The 25,759-nt window shown below is 36.5% G+C and overlaps 7 protein-coding genes across 11 annotated transcripts; 5 read left to right on the forward strand and 2 right to left on the reverse strand.

Annotated features, from left to right (window-relative positions):
* The first annotated feature begins 703 nt into the window (after positions 1-703).
* LOC9330286 (nucleobase-ascorbate transporter 4) lies at positions 704-4,512 on the forward strand. 2 transcript variants are annotated; one of them, XM_002891498.2, is made up of 14 exons: positions 708-1,290; positions 1,671-1,768; positions 1,869-2,045; positions 2,133-2,233; positions 2,339-2,414; positions 2,522-2,581; positions 2,661-2,845; positions 2,935-3,031; positions 3,128-3,214; positions 3,307-3,365; positions 3,474-3,565; positions 3,646-3,723; positions 3,810-3,970; positions 4,058-4,512. In XM_002891498.2, exons 1-14 carry the CDS (start codon positions 1,200-1,202, stop codon positions 4,274-4,276), a joined length of 1,581 nt encoding a protein of 526 aa, XP_002891544.1. In that variant the 5' UTR covers positions 708-1,199; the 3' UTR covers positions 4,277-4,512. The 2 variants fall into 2 exon arrangements, with proteins under 2 accessions (XP_020866709.1, XP_002891544.1); XM_021011050.1 differs by having other exon boundaries at positions 704-1,290; positions 3,810-4,512.
* Positions 4,238-7,212, reverse strand: LOC9327607 (ATP-dependent Clp protease proteolytic subunit-related protein 1, chloroplastic). Its single transcript, XM_002894179.2, has 9 exons — positions 6,797-7,212; positions 6,149-6,264; positions 5,804-6,013; positions 5,589-5,693; positions 5,397-5,459; positions 5,145-5,256; positions 4,962-5,023; positions 4,697-4,879; positions 4,238-4,602 (listed from the first exon to the last, which is right to left on the reverse strand). The coding sequence occupies exons 1-9, from the start codon at positions 7,029-7,031 to the stop codon at positions 4,525-4,527; spliced, it is 1,164 nt and encodes a 387-aa protein (XP_002894225.1). The 5' UTR covers positions 7,032-7,212; the 3' UTR covers positions 4,238-4,524.
* A 169-nt stretch (positions 7,213-7,381) lies between these two features.
* LOC9330287 lies at positions 7,382-8,178 on the forward strand. The gene is made up of 3 exons (XM_002891499.2): positions 7,382-7,621; positions 7,716-7,762; positions 7,864-8,178. Exons 1-3 carry the CDS (start codon positions 7,414-7,416, stop codon positions 7,996-7,998), a joined length of 390 nt encoding a protein of 129 aa, XP_002891545.1. The 5' UTR covers positions 7,382-7,413; the 3' UTR covers positions 7,999-8,178.
* A 3,250-nt stretch (positions 8,179-11,428) lies between these two features.
* On the forward strand, positions 11,429-17,586 carry LOC9327609 (DNA polymerase kappa). The gene is given in 18 exon segments (XM_021011045.1): positions 11,429-11,636; positions 11,936-12,108; positions 12,250-12,423; positions 12,510-12,633; positions 12,720-12,820; positions 12,928-13,014; positions 13,163-13,258; positions 13,665-13,785; positions 13,935-14,063; positions 14,931-15,022; positions 15,105-15,216; positions 15,320-15,589; positions 15,592-15,732; positions 15,735-15,820; positions 15,823-15,899; positions 15,991-16,104; positions 16,246-16,660; positions 17,320-17,586. Coding segments are annotated over 17 exon segments (2,004 nt in total). The 5' UTR covers positions 11,429-11,551; the 3' UTR covers positions 16,268-16,660; positions 17,320-17,586.
* Positions 17,587-18,163: 577 nt separating this feature from the next.
* LOC9327611 (F-box protein At1g49990) lies at positions 18,164-19,821 on the forward strand. The gene has a single exon (XM_002891503.2). The coding sequence runs from the start codon at positions 18,334-18,336 to the stop codon at positions 19,513-19,515; it is 1,182 nt and encodes a 393-aa protein (XP_002891549.1). The 5' UTR covers positions 18,164-18,333; the 3' UTR covers positions 19,516-19,821.
* Positions 19,822-20,061: 240 nt separating this feature from the next.
* On the forward strand, positions 20,062-23,314 carry LOC9327612 (F-box protein At1g49990). Its single transcript, XM_021011057.1, has 2 exons — positions 20,062-20,470; positions 22,054-23,314. Exons 1-2 carry the CDS (start codon positions 20,270-20,272, stop codon positions 23,119-23,121), a joined length of 1,269 nt encoding a protein of 422 aa, XP_020866716.1. The 5' UTR covers positions 20,062-20,269; the 3' UTR covers positions 23,122-23,314.
* A 62-nt stretch (positions 23,315-23,376) lies between these two features.
* Positions 23,377-25,610, reverse strand: LOC9327613 (ribosomal RNA small subunit methyltransferase E). 4 transcript variants are annotated; one of them, XM_021011078.1, is made up of 8 exons: positions 25,330-25,595; positions 25,008-25,081; positions 24,565-24,707; positions 24,437-24,468; positions 24,231-24,339; positions 24,067-24,128; positions 23,872-23,986; positions 23,377-23,660 (listed from the first exon to the last, which is right to left on the reverse strand). In XM_021011078.1, exons 1-8 carry the CDS (start codon positions 25,519-25,521, stop codon positions 23,515-23,517), a joined length of 873 nt encoding a protein of 290 aa, XP_020866737.1. In that variant the 5' UTR covers positions 25,522-25,595; the 3' UTR covers positions 23,377-23,514. The 4 variants fall into 4 exon arrangements, 3 of the variants coding, with proteins under 3 accessions (XP_020866737.1, XP_002894226.1, XP_020866738.1); XM_002894180.2 differs by having other exon boundaries at positions 24,422-24,468; positions 25,330-25,579; XM_021011079.1 differs by lacking the exon at positions 25,330-25,595 and adding an exon at positions 25,188-25,313 and having other exon boundaries at positions 24,422-24,468.
* Between the last annotated feature and the right edge of the window lie 149 nt (positions 25,611-25,759).

Consider the following 25,759-nt stretch of genomic DNA (forward strand, 5'->3'; position numbering starts at 1 on the left):
ATTTATTTTTCATTTTATCCATGGTATTTTCTCTATTGTTTATTTATTTCTGAAAAATATCTAGTGGACTACCACTAATAAAAAAAAAAACTTGTGGAGTTGGTGGTAGTTTGCCATATTTTGAGAGTTTTCGAAATCTACACACATGTTTTAAACACAATAAAAAGTTCCCATCAAAAAAAGAAACACAATAAAAAGTTGTATAATTTGGAATTTTTTTTAATATCTCACAAATTTGATATATAAACACCATAAGAATAATTTCGTTAAAAAAAAAAAAAAAATCGTTGAATATATCTTTATTTGATTTGTATTTTCTTCAAATGTTCAGTAAATAGAAAGAACCTTCTCTAATTTGGCCTAAATTTTTATGAGTTTATAATACAAAATAATTTCATATTCGGGTTTAAATTAATAATTTATCCAGAAAATTTCAAATTATAGTCAAAATAGAAATTAACAATTAATTCCGTCCAAAATAAATGATCAAAGTACCAAATTAACATTTCATGAGTCCAAAAAGATTTATGATGTGAAATATGTACTTGCCATAATAAATCAAGTAACAACAACAATAATTCATCAAAAAAAATTTGCCCACAATAATTTATAAACATGATGATATATTAATCCGATATATGAATATGTATATATATATATATATAGATATTTAACGCGAAATCGAAGAAGATGAAATAGACCTTGTTAATCTTTCGTGATTTTTAAGTGATAATTCTATTGTTTTATCTTATTTTGATCAAGCCAACAATAAGTCATACCAATTAGTCATGAGTTATACATCATTCTTGATATTGGTAAAAGAGAATGTTTAAGTGGTGGATGGAGTTGGTTGTATACTTTTTTGGCATCAAGATGAGAATAATTTGCTACTTAAAGATTTTGTAATATTAGACATCATATTCTATTATTATTCACATAATATAGTCAAGTGAGAAAATCTGGTTAAGTCAATCCAGTGGTTTAATCCGGTTCATTTGTCTACATTTTTGCAGTAGTGTTAATTACGTGCACGAGAACACAAGAGTGAAAATAAAAAAGCAAGTTAGAGTCAACAAAGTTGCCCGCCTAACGCTTAGCATTTTTGAATCCGTTTTAAGCAAAGCCTTAATTTGAATTTATAGCTTTCATCACAAAAAGAGTAGCCATTCTCGAAGAGAGAGAGAGATAGACAAAGAGGTATGGCGACAAAGACCGATGATTTTGCACCATTTCCAGTTAAAGATCAGCTTCCCGGAGTCGAATTTTGTGTCTCGAGCTCTCCAAATTGGCGTATGCATTTTTCTTTTCGTTTAGATTTTTTTTTTTTTTTCTTTCGTTTAGATTTTTGTTAATTCTGTGTTAATTGTGTTATATTAGCTAGCTGTCGAATTATGTTTAATTTTTAAGAAAATGAATTTAGTTTTACCGATAGTGATGAACATATATACCATCTAGTTTTAATGATGCTGTATGTGTTAAAAGTACTAATTCTTCTTGGTCTATAAACCTAGTTTTTGAGCGTTTTGTGATTATTTAACAAAATTTTGTTCAGTTCAAACATTACCATGACCATTATTCATATGACATATTAGTCGTCACCAAATTCTCATTTTTATTTGTCAACGATATATGTTTGGGAAAATGATATGGTTATATGATTAATGGTGCAGCGGAAGGCATAGTTCTTGGGTTTCAACATTACATTGTAATGCTTGGAACTACTGTTATCATACCTTCCATACTCGTCCCTCTAATGGGTGGTGGCGACGTAAGCATTAACCCTAATCTCATCTAATAACTTCAAATTCACGAAAAGAAAATTCTCCCTAAATTATATAAACTGATAGCAAACGACTTCATTTTTTCAGGTGGAGAAAGCGGAAGTCATAAACACAGTGTTGTTCGTGTCGGGAATAAACACGTTGTTGCAGAGTTTGTTCGGAAGTCGACTTCCTGTCGTCATGGGAGCTTCTTATGCTTACGTCATCCCTGCTCTTTACATCACTTTCTCTTATCGCTTCACTTACTATCTCCATCCTCATTTGGTTAATCACAATCCATTTTTCTTCTTCTTTGAAAACATTTAAAGTTTCAAATCTAAAAATGTAAATTAGTGAATGTGTTAATTGCAGAGATTTGAAGAGACTATGAGAGCTATTCAAGGAGCTCTTATCATTGCTTCTATAATTCATATGATAACGGGTTTCTTCGGTTTGTGGAGGATCTTGGTCAGGTCCGGAGAAAAAAAGATAAAAGCTCATGTATATTGTTGTTACTTGTGAAACAAGAAACCTAAAGCCCTTAAGTTTTTGCTTTTGTTTTTATAAAACTACTTCAGGTTTCTTACTCCTCTTTCGGCTGCTCCTCTCGTGATTCTCACCGCTGTTGGCCTCGTCGCCTTAGCGTTTCCTCAGGTAGACATTCAAGATTAACTGCCAAAAAAACCCGAATTGGTACTATTTAAGTTTTTTGTTTTGTTTGTTTGTTGAGCGGAGCTTAAATAGTACTCTTTCTGTTGCAGCTTGCGAGATGTATAGAAATTGGACTCCCAGCGTTGATCATACTGATAATTTTATCTCAGGTTTCGGTTAATTTCGTGAGATTTTATATAAAACCTTATCATTTCTGAACTCTGACAATGGTTGTATGAATGTTGTCAGTATCTTCCTCACTTGTTTAAGTGTAAGAGATCTATATGCGAGCAATTCGCTGTTCTGTTCACAATAGCTATCGTCTGGGCATACGCAGAGATTTTGACAGCAGCTGGAGCTTACGACAAAAGACCGGATAGTACACAGCTCAGTTGTCGAACAGACCGGTCTGGTCTCATTAGTGCTTCTCCATGGTCTGATAATCTTCCATCTTTCACTGGATCTCCTCTGTTTCAGAAACAAACACAGGGTTCTCTTGACAGTCTTTTTCATTCTTTGTTAGGGTGAGAATTCCATATCCATTGCAATGGGGACGTCCAAGTTTTCATGCAAGTGATGCATTCGCAATGATGGCAGCTACGTATGTGGCGATTGTAGAGGTTTTGTCACCATTTCAGTTCAGATTATTTGTTCACAGAAGGATTTTTATCTTCCTAAAAGATCTTCTTTTTTGTTGTATTTCTTCAATGGAGTAGACGACAGGTTCCTTCATCGCCGCTTCAAGATTTGGTAGCGCAACTCATATCCCTCCCTCAGTGCTTAGTCGTGGCATTGGATGGCAGGTAAAATGGATTGACTGTTATTAAGATTTGATTTCAAGAATGTTAGTATGTGAATCCAATGTGTGTGCTATGTTGGAATTGAATACAAACAGGGCATAGGCGTTTTGCTGGGTGGACTGTTTGGAACAGCAACTGGTTCCACAGCTTTGGTGTAATGGAAACATTTTCTTTCCGCTCTGTCGTTTTCTTCAATCAAGAAAACTCGGTTTTCGGATTCCGGATTTTAAACTCTGTTTTTGTTTGTTCTTGTCATTTGTAGCGAAAATACAGGGCTTCTAGGATTAACGAAGGTTGGGAGCAGAAGAGTGGTCCAGATAGCTGCAGGTTTCATGATCTTCTTCTCCATTTTTGGTAATGCTCAAACCCATGAAGTCACTCCGAAACAATTGGTCTTTTTTTGTAATCTGACTGCTATACTTGGTGAAAAACAGGGAAGTTTGGGGCTGTTCTTGCATCGATACCATTACCGATCTTTGCAGCTCTGTACTGTGTTCTATTCGCCTATGTTGGTATGTACAACTTAAAACCAAACTCTTTCTGATCCTTTTAGCTTCTATAAATTTGATTGAGACTCAGCAGAGAATCTTGTGAACAGCTTCTGCCGGACTTGGCCTTCTTCAATTCTGCAACATAAACAGCTTTAGAACTAAATTTATCCTCGGCTTCTCCATCTTCATCGGTCTCTCTGTGGCACAATACTTCACCGAATATCTATTCATCTCTGGTCGTGGACCTGTTCACACTCGTACTTCTGCTGTAAGTGTTCAAGAGAAACAGAAACCTTCATTATCATTTTTTTTGTCTTGTCCGTGTACTGATTCGTTTTGGTGTTGCCAACGACAGTTCAATGTGATAATGCAAGTGATATTCTCTTCGGCGGCAACAGTTGGAGTAATGGCAGCGTTCTTGTTGGACTGTACTCATAGCTACGGACATGCCTCGGTGAGGAGAGACAGTGGAAGACATTGGTGGGAGAAATTCAGAGTCTACCACACTGATACTCGAACAGAAGAGTTTTACGCATTGCCTTACAACCTCAACCGATTCTTCCCTTCTTTCTGAAAATTCTGAAAATCCCGAAAACCCAAAACTAGGTTTTTTCAGAGTGTGAGAAACTTGCATCTAGAGAGATACATGTATAATACAAATAACTTTCCACCTAGACAACTTTTGATGTTTTTTTTTTCCCTTTTTGCCAACACTTCTTGTATGTTACTACAACATGTGTTTGCTTATAGATTGTAAGAGCTACATATTCCAGAGTAACTAGGAAATTGGGATTCAACCTCCTTTTTTTTAATGGGAATTGATCATCTTAGTCCAGCTGGAGCTGTTGGGCTGCCTCCTCCAGGTCTCATGGCTCTCTGGGCAAGAGTCCCATCGTAATCCTAAACCCAGATATATTTTCCATTTTAGCATGAATGAAGGCAACACAAAGATGACTTGGTTTTGGGTGAATGTAAAGTATAATTGGGAAGTTACCCGTTTCTCAAAGGAACTATCCTGCGAGTCAGCTATCTTGTCTGCAATTCCATAGTCAATGGCTGCTTGTGCTTGGAGATATTTAGGTCGCTTGATGTCCTCGTTGATCTGCTCTTTGGATTTCCCTGTTCCCTTAGCTAACAGCTCGATGTAGTACTCGGTATTTGCATCAAGTTCCTTGGCCTGCCAGAGGATTATACATTACAGTCCAGGGGAAGAAATTTGAGGGGAAGTACATAAAAGGGTATAAGAATGTGAGCGCCACCTTTATCCACATGTCTATGGCAGCTCCACTCGATCTGTTTACTTTTGGCAGATATAATTTTGCTGCACCATAACCAACAAAACTTAGAAGCTTACACAAATGGGCAAGAGGTATTAAAATATGTTTATTGTGATCTAAATGCAAAGTTAAAGAGTACAAATATTTTAGAGAATAGAGACATACTTGATGAATGTGGTTGTACGGCACGATAACCTTTTTTCCCGAGAGAAAGAAGCATTGCTGCTTGACCAAACGCCATGCCACAATTGATAGTGTATACATCTGATTTGCAATACTTTTACGCCACAAGAAAAAAGTGATAAAAATCAGCAAAAGAAACTTCGTGATCTGACATATGCCAGTAGATAAAACATTAGATGATTTTATCATCACAATATAGATAAATGTTTAGATAGTTTTAGTGAGATCACTTACAGAGATGGTATCAGCTATGGCATAGGCCTCTGTTTCTGATCCAACAGTTTCCATCTTCTCATTCTAAATGGCATAAGCAAAAGGAAAAAAAAAACGAATAGGTAGCTTGTTAAAGGTAACTATTAGGTTATCTAAATAATGCCAGAAAACTACAACCAACAAACAATATGTAATCAAACTTCTTTTACTGACCTGGGTCCCGGGTGAATTTATATATAGGTAGATGGGCTTAGTTGGGTTATCATAATCTAGCCACATAAATTGAGCAACGAGTAACTCAGTAACTGCAGGTACGATCTGCAAGTAAAATGAAGCAAAATGAGCTAGATCCAATGCCTGAACAGAGAGGATGCAGAGTACCAAATAAATGGGTTTAATAACAAGTTTTCAAGACATGACGGTCTTACTGGCATTCCAAGGTAGCATATCCGAGCGTCCAATAGCAAAGAAGGCAAATCTGGAGGAGCAGTTCTTGGTCTTTCAGATCCTCCCCCGCCACCTCCACCTCTGTACATCTGGACACTCATGCTATATCTTCTAGCGTCTGCTGCATTCATACCGGACATACTCCATATTCCTCCATTGTCCAAATAATTTCTTCTAGATGAGATGCTTTCCTGTAAACAAAGAAGCACGACAACAAACAAGCTAAGATTCATATATTTGAGAAGCAACTTTGTTCGCCTCTTAGCTGTTTTCTGATTGTAGAACTGTGAATGGACTGATAAGAAGGCTTAAAAGAGAAAAATAACCTCTGTAACTTTTTCCGCTTGCCTACGGACAGGGCTATCCTCCGTCATGAACATATCCATTTGAGCTGGATTAAGCCCGTAAAAATATTGCGGTACAGTCTTGAAGTTCTGCATCACTAAAGAAAAAGGCGAAGAAAAATAGTATGTCAGATCAAATATACAAAGCATTAAAGAAAACACAGTTTTTCAATTTTATCAGCTTGTTTGGCGAAATTTGTTCTCCTAAGCATAAATTTCGTGATTGTAGCAATCAAACTTATATATTCGTCCATTACATAGACAACAACTTATCACGAACAAAAGAGTTTCACTTTGCTGAAATTAGTGTGTCTTAAACTAAGTCCAGGTTAAGACATTAGAGAAACTAAAAGCCCACAGAGATTTGCTATACAAACTTAGATAATGAACAACATCGACGTATTGTAATCGGAATTAAACCCCGCAAAGAAATAATCTTTGCTACATCGATTTTCCTAATTCATCGTCCTAACTTATGATTGCAGACAAATGGGTCACTAAGGCCTATCAGGTACTTCGTCTAAGCTAATCAAAGGAAAATACAGAACTTTGTGACTCAATTCAAAGTTGGAGACCTATGAACAAATCTATCAGAAGGAGAAGATAACAAAGATGAGAGAAAATGAAAACCTCCGTCTTTGAGATTGTCTCCTCGAAATTGTTTAGGGATATGGTCAAAGCTCATATCTTTAGCAGAAGCAAAGCAGTGTGATATCCTTGTACGTCTAGGAACAGTAGAGCAAGGCATGTTCGATGAAAAGAGCTTAGATCCAGACATGAACGGTGATTTGGGAAGCACAGACTTGGAACAGACAGCTTCATGGTTGAGCTGTGAAGTAAGAGGAGAGACCAGAGAAGTCGCCATCTACGATTTAGCTACCAACGAAGAAGAAAAGAAGAAGATGATGACTAAAAAAGAACGAAGCTTTTTGGGATTTTTGAGGCGAAATTAGGGATTGCTTGTCATTTTTGCTATCGTCAGATGAAGAAGATGTAAGTACTGTACAGTCAAAATCCCGACCGAACCATAATCGGTTTGAGAATTTTTGTCTATTAAACCGGTTTTGTCTCTACAAATTTCAATCTGGGTTTGATATCTATTTTTTAATAGATTTTAGGGTTTATCTTGTAAAATTACATAGTTAGGGACTTTTTTAAAAAATAAATAGAAAGATGTTTGTTTCTCTGTTGTAATGTAGATAAGACACTAAATAAGAAAATCTTATCTTCTGGTGAAGAAGAGAAATATGAGTTCCATAAGCCAAAGCATTCTCATGGCTTTAACAGTAACTGTTAACAAATATGCTTCTTCCAATGTTCAAGCTGTACGCAGAAACGATACCAAACGTGATTCTTTAACCGCTCCAGTTGCTGATTTAGGACGCAGAAACATCCTCTTCTCCTCAACGTCGTTCATCGCCACTGCTTTGACCAGCAGCGATCAGCTTCTCCAGAGTAATTAAAATGCTTAATTGTGTTTTTTTGTTTTAACATTTCGAATGTTTGTTTTGCCTAAACTATGTCGGTTTTTGGGGAAGAATTGTTACAGAGTATTTGAAGAAGACTGAGGAAAACAAAGCCAAGAATGATAAAGAGGTAAAGAGAAATGAATTTATTTACCAAAACGCACTTTTTTGTTATGTTTTGTCTGGAATTTTCGTATGATATTTTTCGTTCGTGTTGGGAAAATTAAACAGAGATTGGACAGTTTTTACAAGAGGAATTATAAAGACTACTTTGAGTTTGTTGAAGGATCTATAAAAGGAAAGACAGAAGCAGAGCTCAGTGAATCTGAAAAAAGGATTCTTGAATGGCTCAAAGCCAACAAATGATGATGATGATGATGATGATTATGATTGATGATGATGATAAATTTTTGTATGTCTATGAAACTTTTTTTAAAAAGGCTGCTCAGTAATTTATATATCTTTTTTTTTTTTTTTTTTTTTTTTTTTTTGCTAAACCATTGCAACAAGGCTAAATGTCACAGTGTGCCACTGGTAATTTATATATCTTGCTTAAGTTTTGTTGAATCTGTTGCGAATTCGCTTTCTCGATAAACCATAAGCTCAAGCTTGTGGATAAAATGACAGAGTCAAGAGAGTGGAGTGGGGAAGTGACTTGAAGCTCGTAGTCTCTCATACGAGAGAAATATATCGAAAGAGCCTAAACCGTCTGTGTTTCCAGTCAATGATGTGCTTAAACTGCTCCAGTAGTGGATAAGCTTGTCCACCGCGTTTCCGGTCGCTAAGTTCTTGAAAGTGTTTTAGTGCGAATGTGCTTCTATTAGGTATCTTCTCAAGAAAAACTCTGCCTGTTTCCGTCGCAAAATCAAACACATGTACAAAAGCATTAGATGGTTTCGTGTGCCTCAAGTAAGCATTCTTACGTTGTTTCTTGCTTTTCAAGTTAAGCAAGCAATCTACTTGAGCTTGATTTATTGAGTCTAAACCTAACAAGAACAAACTCGTATCGTATTACAATTTACAAAATTTCAGTTTTATTATAGAAAAAAATAGTTAAATTCTCCATCTTAATACGCATGTCGTATTACCAAACTTGGTTGATCTACTTTGAAATTAAACACAAGTCATCAATCAAATTATAATTACATGTGATATTGTGTGTTGGTGGTAAATTTATATATGGCCATTTGACAGAATTTCCCGTTTTTATAAATGAGTTTAATACTTCAAAATAAAGAGAGAAATCTAAAGAATTTTAATGAAAATAATCAGATAGCAGCTAGGTTATGAAGTTCAGTTGTTATTTTGACATAAATATCAGATAATAGTAATATTGTTGCCAACTTCAAATAACTGAAAAAAAGCTAGAAACTAGTAGAGATAGCAGCTAGGTTATGGAGTTCAGTCGCTACAATTGGCCAAAACTAATCAGGGTGGTTCAATGTCAATCAAACCACACATGGCCAAACCACACATATATAGTTGCAACTTGCAAGGTAGGTAAGCAATCAACGGTATTATAAAGGCTAATCGAGTAGAATGCAATATCAATCATATATGAATGAACAAAGTTAGATAGAAATTCTATTTTTGTTAAATATTACCTTAATTAATGCTCATTTTCTTTTTCTTTTCCTTCTCTTTTAGAAATTACTCATGGGTTGTGAAATCACAATCTTGCAAGTTATTTATCACAGTTTCTTCTCCAAGAAAAAAGTACATACTTTTATTGAAAATTTCTCTGAATTTAGTCATATTAATGTACTATGTCGCTCTAAAAGATGCGAACATTATTGCGACATTTTATTGGGTAAAAACTCAAAAAGAAAGTACACAAAATTAGCATTAATTAAGGTAAAATTAATGGATACAAACTTTAAAAAAAAGTACAAAAAATCATTGTCGATGCCGTAAAGCTTGATCATTAAATGCTTATACTTTTTTTTTGATAACCGAGTGTCCTGGCCCCACTGAGGTGGTCCAGAATAGAGACCGAACCCTTACGGCACGGACGCACACCCGAAGGTGGGACATGGCCAGGTAACGGTCTTCGGTCTCGGGCGCCAGAGCAAGTCTGCATGTAAATTCCCTGGTGGCCAGTGCGAATCGAACCCGGGGCCGTTCTTGCATCTGCAAGCCGTTTACCACCAGACTAACTCGTCCTGGTTTAAATGCTTATACTTCGTTGATAGTGAAACATATCACACTCTTTTTAAAAACTAGCTAGAGAAAACATTAGTATATCTTGATTAAACTAATGAGGTTAAATGATTTTGGTTATTCATGTTATATATGTGATGTTATAAAAGCTAGAGATCAATGTAAACATTTTTCCTTCTTTAGTTACTTTTTAAATTTATATTTTTCGGACACAAATATAGTTTCAGGGCTTCTCTACTTGCATGGATGTAAATCAATTCATGAGGACATAAAGCCAGAGAATGTACTGATATCTGTTCATTCAGATAATTTGACTGCCAAGATTTCGGCTATGGCAAACATCAATAAATTCTCAAATAATTACAATCTCGTTTCCACCTTCTACTCGTCCGTCTCGTGCATTGATGAAAGTGATTTCAGAGCTCGACCAGATCGGGATCTACATATTGTTCAACCATCAAGAGGTTTTGATATTGTCGAAGCTAGGGTTCGTTCTACAGTTCCTCGGAATTTCTCGATGACATCTTCACTGTTGCAGGTGACATCTTCTCGATGGCTCAATTTCTTAAAAAATATTTTTTGCTGGGTATTTTTTTTTTTTATTGCACTTGGTTGATCCTTATATAGATCAATAGATTGAAATAGTGGTTTAGCTTGGTAAAGAAAATGACAACTAAATTCATTAGTGTATGTTTTGCACAAAAAATAATTCATTAGTGTATGAGTGTGGTAGATTATCTGTTGATTGTATTTGTGATTATTTTGTGAAAACGATTTTTAAACAGTTTTTAAAAAACTCTCATGTATTAATTGCATGTTCTAGTAATTTGAGTTGGCAAGCAAATGGACTTATTATCAAGTGTGATAACCCTACTTTTGCAATGGACATGTTTAGTTTTGGTTGTGTACTCTTTCACTCTCTCACTAGTGGTCATCATCTATTTGGACTTGTTACAAACATCAAGAAATACAACTAAACTATTTTCATCAAAATTAAAGTATATCATTTGCCTAATGTTTGACAACTCATCTTATCTAATGCGTTGTTTGCTTATTTGCAATCCTATAGCAACTGATGTGCACGAACATCCAATGTTTTGAGGAATAAATTCTTTTGAACCCATTTTCGAATAATCTTGTTCATCCAATGTGACAACGTTAAAAATTTTGAAATTTAGTTGCAAAAGATATATATTCTTTTCAAAATAGACATTTTTTTTGGTTGAATTACAATAACTATCTTCCATATTATTGTGCTACAAACATGAAAACACAATATATTTGTAAAATTTCGAGAATATGTTATTTTTTTCTTTAACTAGAAAACACACATCACAAGAATCATAGCATATATAGTTGGTAGAATTCAAAATACCAGACAAAATGGGTAAACTAAAAAATAAAGTATAAAAAGAGCACCCCCGATGCCATATAGCTTGATCATTAGATGCTTCTACTTTGTTCAAATGTACGTACAGATTAAACACCTCTTAAGAAAAACAACAATAGATTGAACAACATAATTGCGTATAGGGTTCCTTTTTGGAAATTTTGAAATTTAAGGACATTATTAAAAAGTTGAAATGGAATTGAGGCATTAAATTGCAATCAATAAATAAATAAATTTCTGCTCGGTTCAGTTCAGGTGTGAATTAATCGGGCGGGCTTTTTCCGATACGCCTTGCTAATAAAAAAATCGGCGACCAAACTGTTTCTCTTCTCCAGCAAGCTTCGTAGAGAAGGAAGAAGACTGGAGAAGATGGATAATGGCGAATCATCATCCACCAACAATTCGTCGCGTCCATGGGAATCCTACAACACCTTCTTCACGAACGCCAAAGCCGGTTTGTTCCCACCGATTATCCCCAATAGGGTTTTCGTCTTCTTCTTTCAGTAATTTGTCAGGATTTTTTCGTGAATTTGTTTCGTCCAGAGTTGAATCACTTGAAAATTGATCAATTCGTTGATCGTGAGTTATAGTTGACTGGTCTTTGATCATATTACTTATGTGTTTTGGTTCAGATGAAGATTCAATTGTGGAATTTGCGGAATATCAAATTCTTAAATTTGCATCTTTAGTTATTGATTGATGTTTGGATTAAGTTTCTAAACTCGTCGATGCGTCTGTGTGTATATTCGGTAGGAATGGAGGGAGTTGACAAAGAGAAAGTCCAGAGGATTGTCTATGAAATGAGTAAAGGATCCAAGTTTTTTCAAAATGAGGAACGTAAAGAAGCTCTTATGAAACAAAAGATTGAGCATATGCGTGATAGATGCGCAAAGCTCTCTTCCTCTGATTTATCTAATTATCACAAGGTATTTGCCACTATTTCTAAGGTTCTAGCTATAGAAACTTTATCTTCGGAATAGTTGGCTATGATAGGGAGTATTGGTTCTGTAATCTTTCATTTTTGTTTCGTTAGCCGTTAACTATATATAAGCTTTGTCAATTTGAAGGTGGTTGATAAAAGGATCTTAGAGTTAGAAGCTACACGTGACCTATCCAGAATTTGGCTGCATGTTGATATGGATGCTTTTTATGCTGCTGTTGAAACTTTGAGCGATCCTTCTCTCAAGGGCAAGCCGATGGCTGTTGGAGGATTGTCCATGATCTCCACTGCTAATTATGAGGTATGCTTTGGTTTTCAACTGGTGGATAAACAGTCTGCTCGAAGTTATGCTCATAACTTGTACTCATTGTTTACTATCCCTCTTAGGCAAGGAAGTTTGGGGTCCGTGCTGCAATGCCTGGCTTCATTGCTCGTAAACTATGTCCAGATTTGATATTTGTTCCTGTAGATTTCACTAAGTATACTCACTACAGTGACTTAACAAGAAAGGGTTAGTTGCTCCTCTTTTACATGTGTAGCTTTATGCTTGCTGTTCTTATTTTTCTGCTTATATTTGCATATATGTGTTTCATTTAGTTTTTAGGAACTATGATCCTCACTTCATTGCTGGGAGCTTGGATGAAGCCTACCTTGACATAACTGAGGTTTGTCGAGAAAGAGGTCTTTCAGGTGGAGAAGTAAGTGTGACCTCATCAGATGCATTCTTTGTGATGGTTGTATCTTCTTTGAGAATTTTTTTGGCTGACACTGCAACTGTTCCCTTCCATTTCTTCACTTTGTGTAGATTGCAGAGGAGCTTAGATCTTCTGTTTATTCCGAGACTGGACTGACATGCAGTGCTGGGGTAGCTGCAAACCGCTTGCTAGCCAAGGTTCTCTTTAATCTTTATATGTGCATGACCTCCTATACTTTCAAATTTTACCTCTTTTTCTGATTTTCCATCTTACATGTGTCAGTGTGGTCTACATTACTATTTTACAAAAAAAATGTGTTCGTAATCTAGCCCTACTATGTTTCAGGTTTGCTCAGACATTAACAAGCCTAATGGACAGTTTGTTCTACAAAATGACCGATCAACTGTCATGACATTTGTATCTTCCCTCCCTGTAAGAAAGGTATGTGTTCTAGAACTGTTTTTTTGCTGTCAAATCTTTGGAATTTCAAGTCTATAAAGAGAAACTACCACTCCAATTATTCCCCAGATCCTTTAATTTGCTGCGTAGAAGTGCAGATGATGATTCACTTATGTGAGCGATATTAGATATCCAATAGAAAATTTGAATATAGGTAGTAATAGAGATGCCATGCAGAACTTAGTTTCTGTTTGGGACAGAACTAAAAAACACCTCACATTGTTTGTGACGGCTGGGGGTTGGTTCTTTATGAGTCATCTAAAGCAGTGGCCTAGGTTTTTCAAAAATAAATTCGATTAGAGTTTGAGTTGAAAATTTGTGCTAGGAAATGATACTGTGTTTCTATATTTACTAGTCAAATTAATGCTAACTGGAAATTGGTTAACAGATCGGTGGAATTGGTAAGGTTACTGAACATATTCTAAAAGATGCTTTGGGAATTAAAACATGCGAGGAGATGGTGCAGAAGGGACCTCTTCTCTACGCTCTCTTCTCTCAGTCGTCAGCAGGTAGCAGCATGTCATCCTTCCTTTTTACTCTTCCTTTCCAGCAAACGATTTGTTATTTTGTAGGCATTAGTTGTTAAGTCATGTTTCACATGATATTTTTAATGGAACATATCACATCCTTATAGCTATTGCTCGACAAAATTTTGTAGACTTTTTTTTGTCGGTTGGACTGGGGCTTGGAGGAACAGACACCCCTCAGGTTAGGTCTCGTAAAAGTATTAGCAGTGAGAGGACATTTGCTGCGACAGGAGATGAAAGATTGCTATATTCGAAGTTGGGTGAGTAGTTTGCGCATTTGTGTTTTTTTTCTCTCATAAGACCTACATAGCTCAATAATCAAAGGCAAACCAAAGGATCTAGAAAAATTTAACACAATAAAGGATTGTTTAATAAGACTACTTTAAATCTATGTTGCATGGAAACTCTCTTCGAGGTCCGTTTCCCGTTTCCGAAACGTTTCGGAAACGGAAACTCTTCGGAAACACGAAAAACGTCACGGAAACGCGTTTCCTAAAAATCTATGTTTGGAAACACGATGGAAACTCACGTTTCTAAAATGGAAAAGCGACAAATCCTTTTTATTGACTTTGGAAACTTAATAAATAAAAATTGAAAAGATTAAGATTTATAGAGTAATACATATCACTAATTTTGGAAGACTCTGAGTTTTAAAATTTTTTTATCGACAAACTAGATTTGGAGGCATCTTTATATGATCTACGATGAAACTAATGAAAATGAGGATGAAAATGTTGGTCTAAATTAAATATTTGAACTTGAACCTTTTAATCTTTTTTTCTTTTAGAATTTTAGTTAACCTATTTAATATTTGATGTTTTGGACTTGTATTGTTTAATTAAACTATTTTTATAGTTTTATGTTAATGTTATATATATATACATATATTATATATGTGTATACGTTTCCAATACGTTTCCAATCCCTAATTTTAGAAAAAATCGTTTCTCGTTTCCGAAACGTTTCGCTTCCACGTTTCCGTTTCCGTTTCCATGCAACATAGCTTTAAATCATAGTTTGTTTCTGGGGTACTGAGCAGTCTTACATCAACCTGTTTGCCTTTTAGACTAAATGAATCTATATTTGACATAATTCAACTGAATTGTTATCTCTTCTGTTCTGGGCAGCTGAAATTGCAGAAATGCTATCTCATGACATGAAAAAGGAGGGTCTAACAGCAAGGACGTTGACACTTAAACTGAAAACTGCCTCCTTTGAGGTGCTCATCTAAATTTCATTTTATTTCTCCCTATTTGGAAATCCATCTATGTGCTGAAAGTGTGACAATCTACTATGCTCAGATCAGGAGCAGAGCTGTTAGCCTGCAGAGGTACACGTGTTCAAGCGATGATATACTAAAGCATGCTACAAAGCTGTTGAAGGCGGAACTTCCTGTTTCCGTAAGGTTGATAGGTGCAGCTCAATAGTGTTCGTCATTCTTCTCTCTTTAGAAACATAATATTAAATATACTAGCCCATCTACTAAAATTCCAGAATTCGATCTATGAATATGCAGGTTTGCGCATGTCGCAGTTCGTTGGAGAAATCCGCAATTCTGATCCTTCACAGGGAACTATTACTAAGTTCATCGTTCAAAAGGATTCTTCAAGACAAGATCTGGATGATAATGACTCATTTGACTTAGATGCTAGTAAAAATTGCTTAAGTAATGACCTGAGTTTATCCTTTGGTTCCCATGAGACAAGCTATGCCCATCTGAAGGATGTTGTTGAATATGAAGAACGATCACAAATAGATTCTGAAAAGGTAATTCCAAATCAAGAATGTGTGAAAAAGAAGAAAGGCCGCAAGTACTGGAAGGAGATGCTCTGCTCAAAAAACACAAGGAGTGCAAACTAGATACGAATCACTCGATGAATGATAGTTCTAATGCACAAAACACCGAAGCAGTTTCAGTATTTCCGCAAACGGGCCATTATATTGGGTTGATGGCTACAAATGCGTCTTGTGTGGGATAGAGTTACCACCATCTTTTGTTGAGGAACGACAAGAACACCTCCTGATTTTCATCTTGCTCAGAGACTTCAAAACGAAGAATCTGGATCTAGTTCTTCCACAACACCTTCAAAACGAAGGTCAGCTGACAGTAACCTATTAAAGCGTACTCCTTTTATTTTCTTACAAGTCTCTGCTTTTCACTGAAACTTCATAAACAACACTTGTTAGGATTCTCGGAAAGGAAAAGGTAAATTCCAAGCGAAAGAAGCAGAAACCAGATCAAAAGGACAGTAGCAAACACATCCCAATACACACATTCTTCACAAAGAGCAATCAAAACTCGTGAGCCTTGTTCATGTTGTCCATAGTTTAGAAATGTTCGACTCTCTGGGTGGATGCCACGTCTCATCTATGTTACCTATATTATCCCCACCATTGTATATTTTGTATTTATATTTAATTATTTATCTGAACCTCTTTCAGGAACGAAACCCAGAGGAAATGAAGATGGCTCTGATTTCACCTAAACTCAATCTCTCACAGTCCAATTCCCTGGGTGAAATTACCGTCGATGTCAGACATCCTGACGTCATCAAAAGCTCGAAAGCTAGACTTAAAGATCCAGACTTTAGGACCGTTTTTCAGAGTGACGGGGAAGAACGCAGATACAGGCGGTGAGGTAGGACGAGCAGAGGGAGTGGTGCGGCCATGGTTCGGACGCGGCTTGGTTCTGCATTTGGATACGATAAGACTGACGAAAGAGACGGTGGCAATGGATAAGTCTGTTCTTGGAGTTGGTTTATACGTCGGAGCTGTAGCTATTCGTCATGGCTACGACTGTGGTTGCCGCACAGCTCAACTTCTCGCTATCTACGACTCCGATCTCTACCATTCCAAGGTCTCTCTCTCTCTCTACCCCTTCTATCGAAATTGAAATTGAGAATTTTGTTTGGTTATACCGAACCGAACCGAATCTAAGAGGTGGCTTCTCAATTTGGTTTAATGGGTTTTGACTTCAGTTCGTATTTTTGGTTTTTTTTTTGTCGACCATAATTTCATTAATAGCCAAAAATTTGGCCCATGAAATATTTTGGTTTAGAAAATAATAGGTTTGAATTCAGTTTGGTAATAATTAGAAAATAACTCTTTTTTTTCGTCAAGAGTTTGTATTAAAATAGAAATAGAAAATTAACTTTAGAATATAAAATATATAATGATTTACTAATTACTACTATCATTATCATCTATATATATTTATGTAACATGATTTGATTACATATACACTTTAGGTAGATATGTAACTTTTATAAAAGTTTAAAATCTATTCGATTTATTCGCTTTAGGCTGGTAACATTTAAATCGGTTTTGGGTGTTACAATAATAAAACCGTTTGGTCTGTAAACAAATTTCGGTTCTGGTTGATAGTGATTTTGTTTGGAATTTCCCAGTCGGCATACCCGGTTTTATGATCGGACAAACCCGAATTAATTCCTGATTTCCATTCGGTTTAACATGTACCTAACACATACTGAACCGAACCGAATTTTCATGTATCAGCTGGTTAGGTTTTACAGAAGAATTGGGTTCGAAGAGGTGAAAGAAGTGAGTGGGTCGTCGATTGGAGACATGGCTGACATGTTAGTGTGGGGTGGAGTTGGTACTCGCATGGATGCTAATATCCATCATCTCCTTCTTAAATGGTACAAAGTTTTCCTCAAATCACATTCTTAATTGCAGATGTATATTATGTTTATCTACACCATACGAATCACACCATATGATTTCTGACAAGAATTATATATTTATATACTTATCTTCTGTCTTGATTTCAAGAACCAAACAAGAACGAAAAGCACAACCAACTAAATTCTAACAAAGATTCAGGAAAGGGTTCGTTTTCCTGGTTTCAATGTCTTATCGATGATTTCTTCTTCTTCTTCTTCTTCTTCTTCTTCTTCTTCTTCTTCTTCTTCTTCTTCTATAAACCCTAAAAAATGAAATATTAAACTGTAGGCGATGCTCATTAAATTTTAACTTATAAAACCGATCGCCGGATGACTAAGAAATTTGTTCGCATCACGAAATAAAACGCTTCGAGTTAGTGTTCGTTGCACCTTCTTTGGTTTCTAATGGGAAAGAGACAACGGAAATAAATAGAAAATTATCACTCCTTTTATAGGATCTAAATGCAAATCTACTTTGTTTGACCAAAAAAATAAATAAATTAAATGCAAATTTACTTTCTTAGGTTAATCAAAATAATATTACTTGTTTAGTGACATTAGTACATTAAATAGGATATAAATAAATTGAGAATATATATTTAATATATGGATTGCATTGAGTAATGAGTGAAGCCAAAATGTCGAATGTGTATGATTTTAAAGCATGGATGGTCCACCATTTGTATATAACCCTCCAAATATGACTAAAAAATCCAAGCCACTTTAATTCCATATTTTGCTGTCCATATATAGACAATGTTACTTAATTCGAAACGTATACACATAATAAAGAAAGACTTTTATCACATAAAAAGTTCCAACTTGTACGAGGTTAAGCAAAATCACAATGGAGACCACACTAACAACAATCCCAGATGCGATATTGGTGGAGATACTTGCGACATTCCCATTGAGAAGCATCGCTGGATTCAAGCTGGTGTGTAAAAGCTGGAAATCAGTAATAGAATCGTCGTATTTCCGCCGTGTCTTTGCTTCTTTGCACCAAAACTCCTCTCCCTCATGGTCGATCATGTTCCCAACTGTTTATCATCATACCATCAAAGAAGTCATAAGCTTCCATGGATGCGAGACATGGAATCTTCCCAAACCTTTAGCTTCTTATATCATTCCTCCTAATCTCCCTAACGCTGAATACTTGTACGTGGCTTCTTCCAATGGATTAATTTGGATTGATGTCACAACTTGCAGTTATAAATCCTTTGTTGGTAATCCAGTTTTACAACAATGGGTTGAGATCCCTCCTCCTCCATGTCCATGTGCCACAACGGGGTTGGTAACCCGTGTGGACGAGGACGGCGTCGTTTCAGGCTTCAAAGTGGTTAGGACTTGTCAAAAGATTGAAGCTAGAGACCGGGGAATGTATGTACGGAGAGTGTATGTATATTCGTCCGATACAGGGTTATGGACTTTTAAGCGACTTTTGAACTCTCGTCCCGTGAACCACCCTCCCGTGAATATCAACGGGATGCTTTATCTGTGGGAAAGGAGAGTTGGTTCTACTAAACATGGTGTCATTGTAGCTCATGACTTTTATGGCCCTGAAGCTGATGATAATTGTCAAGTTATACCTCTCCCTGACCCTAGTGGATACCAAGATGTTAAGAGTTGCTTGACTACTTCAGGAGGAGATGTTATCTACATTGCAAGAATATATCAAATATTGAAACTTTGGAAGATGAATAAAAACTCCGAGAATGGATGGTGGCAACTGTCACGGGAAATCAACATGCCCGATGTCATGTATTTTTGTTTTTGTATTCCTATGGCAATGAATCCATTTGATAATGATATCGTCTATCTATGGAGTCAAAAACACCATTGTTTGGTAACGGGTAACTTGCGGACACAAGAGTTTACTGTTCATCAAGAATCAGAGAAATGGACAAGTAGTGAAGGTTGGTGTCGCATAAACACATGCGATTCTAAGGGGTATATTGATCACGATAAATCTCTCCTTATATTATCCCAATTTGTGTTTCAACGGTTGTTGCCCCGTCCGCAAAATTGATTATCATTCATAGGGAGTTGGTAACTTTTCAATTGCTTATTGCAAAAGCGTCTTCTTTGGTGTAATGTGGACATATTCACTAGCTCGATATATCAGTATCATATCATGTTGTATGCTATTTTTCGATGACTTATGCTCTCAACTCGGAGTAACGTAAGTTGTGCTATCTATATATAATCCTTTTCGATTTATGAAGCTTTATTTCCAGATAATTGTTTTATGCCGACTTTTGGATTTATGTTCTTTATAAACCTTGAAACTACATATTTTTTTTTGAAAGGAATATACATATTACTTCCAAGATTACTACATATTTTGTCATGGCATATACTGGTGCCAATTTATCGGAAACTCTTCCGAAAAATATCAATATAGAGTTAGTAGAAGAAGAAACAATCATATGCTAACAATCTTACCGATAAATGCAAGTTTTTTCGTTCATAATTTTTTTTATGATGTCATATTGAACCAATGATTGATTTGTATTTTATCTAATCTTTACTATGGTTAGAATATGTCGTTTTGCTTCGTTTGTACTTCTCGTGAAGTTTAGATGGTTAGATAAAAAAAAAACCACTCATCATTATCTATTTTATCACATTTTAATCACTACTATAATACTATGTAAATTGATTGATTCATGAGTCCATAAAAGTTGATGATAATAAAAGAGCCATTCACGTCCAATCATCTCCAAAAGAATTATAAGAGCGGTTGAAAAAAAAAAAAGACAGAGAGACCAAAAGAGACTCTAATGGAGACTGGAAGAAGAACAATCCCAGAGGTGGAGATACTTGCAAGATTACCGTTGAGAAGCATCGCGAGATTCAAATCAGTCTGCAAAAGATGGAAATCGGTGATAGAATCGGGCTACTTCCGACGTCTCTTTGTCTCTCTTCACGGAAACTCCTCTACCTCATGGTCACTCATGTTCAGAACAGAGTATCTTCGTCAGATGACGGAAAAACGGTCTATTTCCCCCTCAGAAGTATTGACATCACGCCAGATAGAGCCCATTCTTTGACCTCGGTCCAGATGTCCATGAAATGGAAGTTTGACACCTACTTCCCCCGAATTGAAAGTTCAAAACTTATATCTCCCCAAAATCACAGTTCAAAACTTCATTACCCACATACACTGGTTTGTTGTTTACCAAACAACTATTAACCAGATTTAAACCAAAGACACCAACAAAATCACTAAACCAAACCAAAGACAACAACAAAATCACTAAACCAAACCAAAGACAACAACAAAATCACTAAACCAAACCAAATTTTTTTTTTTGTTCACCATCGTTTTGTTCAGAGCTTGGTCGGAGCGTTACCATCGGGCGTCGGCAACTCAAAATAATTTCTTCCTCTAATTCTCTAAGTTTGGTGAAGATGAGATTCTTATATACACTTCTCTGCAGATGTTTCTCTACAATTTGTGACATCCCCCAAAACAAAATCAATTCACTTTACAAGAGTACTTGATTACACAAAGTTAAAAACAATAAACGAGATTGATGAGAAAACGAACTGAAGACCATGAGAAAGCTGGACATTGCGTACGACTGGGAAGACATGGCACCGAGGAGGAGAAGCATGGTTGCAATGGATGCTTCCGCAGCAGCTATTTGAAACGACAATGGCGGCGATTGATTTCATGGGCTGGACGAGCATAGAGATGTCCAAGAAGAGACCGGTGGTGATGTTGCTTTGACGTGAAGACAGTGGCAGCTTGACTCCGGCAACGACGAGGAGCAAATTATTTCTCCCTTGATTTGCAGTTGAGACTTCATATTGTGTTCTTCATTCTCACTGTCGATTCGACATGGGTTTTTCTCTTTGAATATTTTTCTACCTCATCTTGTTCAATCGAGGAAAAAAGCTCTCCTCCTCAAATCAATTTCGATCAATCCAATACCGATTCATGTCGCTAATCAAGTCCTCGAGCTTCACAAACCTCAAATCCTAACACCCAGACCCACGAATTAACCAACTCATCGGGGGATTTTAACATTCGAAGACATCAAAAAATTATATGAAGCATGTAATTTGATTTATGCAAATCTGGGTTTGCAATTTCTGAAATTTTGGATTTTATTACACAAAACAGTCAAATTTGAATGGAATTGGATCGGGAATAATCTAGTTTTGTTTCTCTGGGTCTTATTGATCTAATGAACAAATCACATATTTCTCTGGTTCATGTCGTCTTTATTCGACACGGGAAAAAAACGAGAAGAAGAAGACGCACGCATCAAAGAAGGTGAAGAATAAAAGTGTTTTTAGGTTAAATCCGGTTTTTGTTGTATTGGTTTAATTTGGTATTTTTAATTCGGTTTCGTATTGGGTTTATATGGACTTTTATGAGATTGAGTTTGTAAACCAATTAAACCCAGATTATGGAGAAATAGATGAAAATTTTAGATTCATGGAGAAATTGATGTTGAGCTTCTATTTCATGGACATGTAGACCGAGGTCAAAGAATGAGTTCTATCTGGCGTGATGTCAATACTTTTGAGGGGGAAATAGACCGTTTTTCCTCAGATGACACAAGCCATAGGCTTCCATGGATGCAAAACATGGGATCTTCCCAAATCACTACTTTCTTATATCATGCCATTTCAAGTATATCCGAATCTCCCTGCCGGCTCTGAATACTACTATATAGCTTCTTCCAATGGATTGATTTGGATCGATGTCTTTGTTTCTCGCATCAAGGACATGGTTTCTAGTTATAAATCTTTTGTTGGTAATCCAGTTTTACAACAATGGGTTAAGATCCCTCAACCTCCTAATCCATGGGTTCAAGATAAACACCCTTGGTATCCGAGTCCGTTAAGCGACGTTGGTATGGTAACACGCGTTGAGAACGGCGTCGTTTCAAGCTTCAAGATAGTTAGGACAATCCAAATGGAACTGATTGATCGTAGAGATGAAGGAATGTATTTATGGAGAGTTTGTGTATATTCTTCGGAGACAGGTTTATGGACTTTCAAGCAAGTTTTCTCATCTCGACCCGTCAACGCTGGTAGAATTGATTCTCCGGTGAATCTCAATGGGATTCTTTATATGTGGGATAGGTATATGTTTTCTAATGGACCTGGTGTCCTTGTAGCTCATGACTTTTATGGCCCTGAAGCTGATGATCAATGTCAGGTTATACCTCTCCCTGGCGCGGATGATGAAGATGTTCGGAGATGCTTGACTACTTCAGGAGAAGATGTTATCTTCATTGAAGTAATACATCAAACATTGAAAGTATGGAGGCTGAATAACGAAGAGAGTGAAAGGTGGCAACTGATTTGGGAAGTCATCATGCCGTCTTTCATATCTGATGTCAACTGTTTTCCCCTGGCAATGAATCCGTTTGATACTGATATCGTCTATCTGTGGGATCGTCAACACGGTTGTTTGGTATCGGGTTACTTGCAGGCACAAGAGTTTATTGTTCATCAAGAGTCAGAGGGTTGGAGTAGTAGTGAAGGTGATTGTTGTAGCGTAAACACGTCGGGTACTGAGGGGTACATGGAAGAGAGATGCGATGGAGTCCTTATGTTATCCCAGTTTGTGCTCCCATGTTGGATGGACTCGGTACCCCGACCGCCAGATTAATTATTATTCTTAGGGAATTGGTAACTTTTTAATTTGCTTGTTACAAAAGCTTGTTCTTTGGTGTTTATGTATTTTTGTTTATCCTTTGTTTATGTTGAGGCCATATTTGCTAGCTATCTATCTATCTATCAGTGTTAAGGTCAGCTCTGCTCTTCTGTAAAATTTTTGGCAGGGCTTTAAGAATTAATAATCATAACGTTGTCGTTAGTGATGGTGACATTGATTTATTGATCTCGCAGTATATAGAAACAAATCTATCATATCTCGTAAATCAAAGCTTTTCTTGGCTATTCAAGAATCCTTTTTGTTTTTATCAACCAAATCCAGAGACCTTACCTAGCAAAAATCTCAGAACACAAGACAATGCAACAAAAACTAAAGCCTAATAAGCTTTTAGACCGTCTCTTGAGAGTCAGACCACATCACTAGAGTTGCAAGAAGAGCAATGGTTGCGGTCTCAACTCGCAACCGGTGCGGTCCGAGTCCAACTGCTGTGCTGCCTGCTTCCAACATCATCTCCACCTCTTTCTTCGTGAAGTCTGCGCCAATTTCATTGTTGATGTTAGATTGTACCAGTCAACCAGACTTGTATAATTGAGACAAGTGATAAACAAGAGCATAGCTACTGTTCATTTTGTGTCCTACTCAAGCACTAACCAGTGATTTCAAAAAATATGATAGCTTCCGCAGAAGTTTACGACAGACAACCGCATCAGAATTCAGAAATGTATTGAAGAAAGGGTTTCTTACCGCCTTCTGGTCCAACGATTAATATTCCACTGGTTTCTTTTGTTGAGGAGTTTACTGCATTCAGGAGTGGTGTAGCTTCGGCTGTAGCAACCAAACATAACTTTGACTTGGAAATCTAGAAAACACCAAAATGTATTATGGGAAGTTTTAAAACCACGAATCTTATAGTGTGCTTAGAGAGATGTTGAAACATACATGACCCAAGAGGGTATCAAATTTGATTGGAGGGTTCAATACCATTTGATGTAGCCTTTGGCCTGTGACAGTACAAGATAAGGCAAATAGTTTGTGATATACAACTAAAATGCGAAGGAAAAAGAAGAGCAAGATTAATTGATCAAATCTTCTTTATTACTTACACTGCTTAGCCGCAGCAAAACTAACGCGTTCCAATCTATCAACCCGGTTTTCAGAGATTATGGAAGATCTTTCTGTTAAAAGTGGGGTGACACTACTCGCTCCAAGTTCCTAAGATAAGCATAAACACATACTCAGTGACACAATATTCACAGCAGATTTAGACAGTTACATACTAAAAGTAGATACATACTGTACATTTCTCAACCAGCCAATCCGCTCGACCACCCTTCAGAGTTCCTGACAACACATTTTTAAAGAAATCATGACTCGAGCTGAGACAGGGACTATAACATCCGGCGATATTGTAAATTTAAGGGCAGTCCCATATCATACCAAAAGCTGCAAACACCTGCCACTGGATGCCCTGAGGAAGAATCACCTTCTGATCTTCTTGTGCGATAAAATCAACTCCAGTTTTATCTATGCTTTGTATACAGCCTTCTACCAGACCTCCTTTGCCATTAAAGAGTTCTACCCTTGCATAGAAAAAGGGTGCAAGTAAATTTACTTACATTCACTAAAACTTAAGGTTTAGTGATCTTTAACCAAAGAAAATGTCATCTCAGAGTTACTTTTGATGCTATCATTACTTAACCAGCTGAATTCATCATGGTATACATACACACATAATTCAGATGGAAGAAAACTTGTAGCTAAATGGATGCAAGCAAACAAAATATGAAAAAAATCAAGATTTGAGGCAATAAAACAACAACCCAATTTTATAAATGCGACACTGCGAAATGCCAATAAATATATTTGAATGTAGTAATTACCTGTCCTCCTGTTTCAGTCTTAGAACTTTAGCCATATGCCAAAACTCAGAGCCTTGAACACGAACAACTCCACCCTATAATAATCATAATGATTTTTACACAAAGAGAAGCTTAATATTATCATTTCACGCAACATAAGTAACAAGAACATATAATATTATCATTTCACTGTGATTTTACCAGAAATTTCTTTGAGGTTACAGTGAATTAGCAGAAGAAATTTCTCAACTGCTCAGTGATTACCCTCACTCTGATTTCGATTGGATTCTACACAGATTTAAAGGGAACAACAAGTATATGAAGATAGAGAGAAAGTGTGTGCCTTGCGAGATGGAAGATCATCGGAGAAGAATCGAGGAAGGCCACCGCGAGATTGATTCCGGAGATCCGAATCCGACGGTGGAGACGAAGATACAGAAGCAAACGACTTGAAGCTAGAAGGCGGAAGCCATGAACGAACAAGACTCGGCAAATCGGAAAACAGTGGCCGTGAAGCCGCCGCTAGAGCTCTCATTACTCAAAGCTTCGAATTTTTTTGTTCCCCTCTCGACGATTTTGGTTCAGTTTTTATCGCTTTGGTTTACTCTAGATATTGGTCTGATCCGGTTCAATGCCGGTTAAATGCCTATTAACTTCCGATTAAGCTCAAATTAAATTCCGGTTAAATTCCAATCCACGCAATTCAAGGGATTTTGCTATTTCAAAAATAAAGAAAAAAACGGTCATAAATAAAGCTAGCAAAAATTCAAAAT

Source organism: Arabidopsis lyrata, assembly GCF_000004255.2.
Source record: "Arabidopsis lyrata subsp. lyrata unplaced genomic scaffold ARALYscaffold_1, whole genome shotgun sequence".
NCBI lineage: Eukaryota > Viridiplantae > Streptophyta > Magnoliopsida > Brassicales > Brassicaceae > Arabidopsis > Arabidopsis lyrata.

What these genes read in the sequence shown, in the direction of transcription:
- LOC9330286 (XM_021011050.1), top strand. Translation starts at nt 1,200, where the DNA reads ATGGCGACAAAGACCGATGATTTTGCACCATTTCCAGTTAAAGATCAG. An exon ending in CTCTAATGGGTGGTGGCGAC is followed by an intron (nt 1,769 to 1,868) that starts GTAAGCATTAAC and finishes TCATTTTTTCAG; the next exon opens with GTGGAGAAAGCGGAAGTCAT. An exon ending in ACTGGTTCCACAGCTTTGGT is followed by an intron (nt 3,366 to 3,473) that starts GTAATGGAAACA and finishes TGTCATTTGTAG; the next exon opens with CGAAAATACAGGGCTTCTAG.
- LOC9327607 (XM_002894179.2), bottom strand. Translation starts at nt 7,031, where the DNA reads ATGGCGACTTCTCTGGTCTCTCCTCTTACTTCACAGCTCAACCATGAA. An exon ending in AAGCGGAAAAAGTTACAGAG is followed by an intron (nt 6,014 to 6,148) that starts GTTATTTTTCTC and finishes CTTTGTTTACAG; the next exon opens with GAAAGCATCTCATCTAGAAG. An exon ending in ATAGTTCCTTTGAGAAACGG is followed by an intron (nt 4,603 to 4,696) that starts GTAACTTCCCAA and finishes ATCTGGGTTTAG; the next exon opens with GATTACGATGGGACTCTTGC.
- LOC9330287 (XM_002891499.2), top strand. Translation starts at nt 7,414, where the DNA reads ATGAGTTCCATAAGCCAAAGCATTCTCATGGCTTTAACAGTAACTGTT. An exon ending in CAGCGATCAGCTTCTCCAGA is followed by an intron (nt 7,622 to 7,715) that starts GTAATTAAAATG and finishes GAATTGTTACAG; the next exon opens with AGTATTTGAAGAAGACTGAG. An exon ending in AAGCCAAGAATGATAAAGAG is followed by an intron (nt 7,763 to 7,863) that starts GTAAAGAGAAAT and finishes AAAATTAAACAG; the next exon opens with AGATTGGACAGTTTTTACAA.
- LOC9327611 (XM_002891503.2), top strand. Translation starts at nt 18,334, where the DNA reads ATGGAGACCACACTAACAACAATCCCAGATGCGATATTGGTGGAGATA.
- LOC9327612 (XM_021011057.1), top strand. Translation starts at nt 20,270, where the DNA reads ATGGAGACTGGAAGAAGAACAATCCCAGAGGTGGAGATACTTGCAAGA. An exon ending in GAACAGAGTATCTTCGTCAG is followed by an intron (nt 20,471 to 22,053) that starts ATGACGGAAAAA and finishes GTTTTTCCTCAG; the next exon opens with ATGACACAAGCCATAGGCTT.
- LOC9327613 (XM_002894180.2), bottom strand. Translation starts at nt 25,521, where the DNA reads ATGAGAGCTCTAGCGGCGGCTTCACGGCCACTGTTTTCCGATTTGCCG. An exon ending in AGACTGAAACAGGAGGACAG is followed by an intron (nt 24,708 to 25,007) that starts GTAATTACTACA and finishes TTTCTATGCAAG; the next exon opens with GGTAGAACTCTTTAATGGCA. An exon ending in GCAGGTGTTTGCAGCTTTTG is followed by an intron (nt 24,469 to 24,564) that starts GTATGATATGGG and finishes ATGTGTTGTCAG; the next exon opens with GAACTCTGAAGGGTGGTCGA.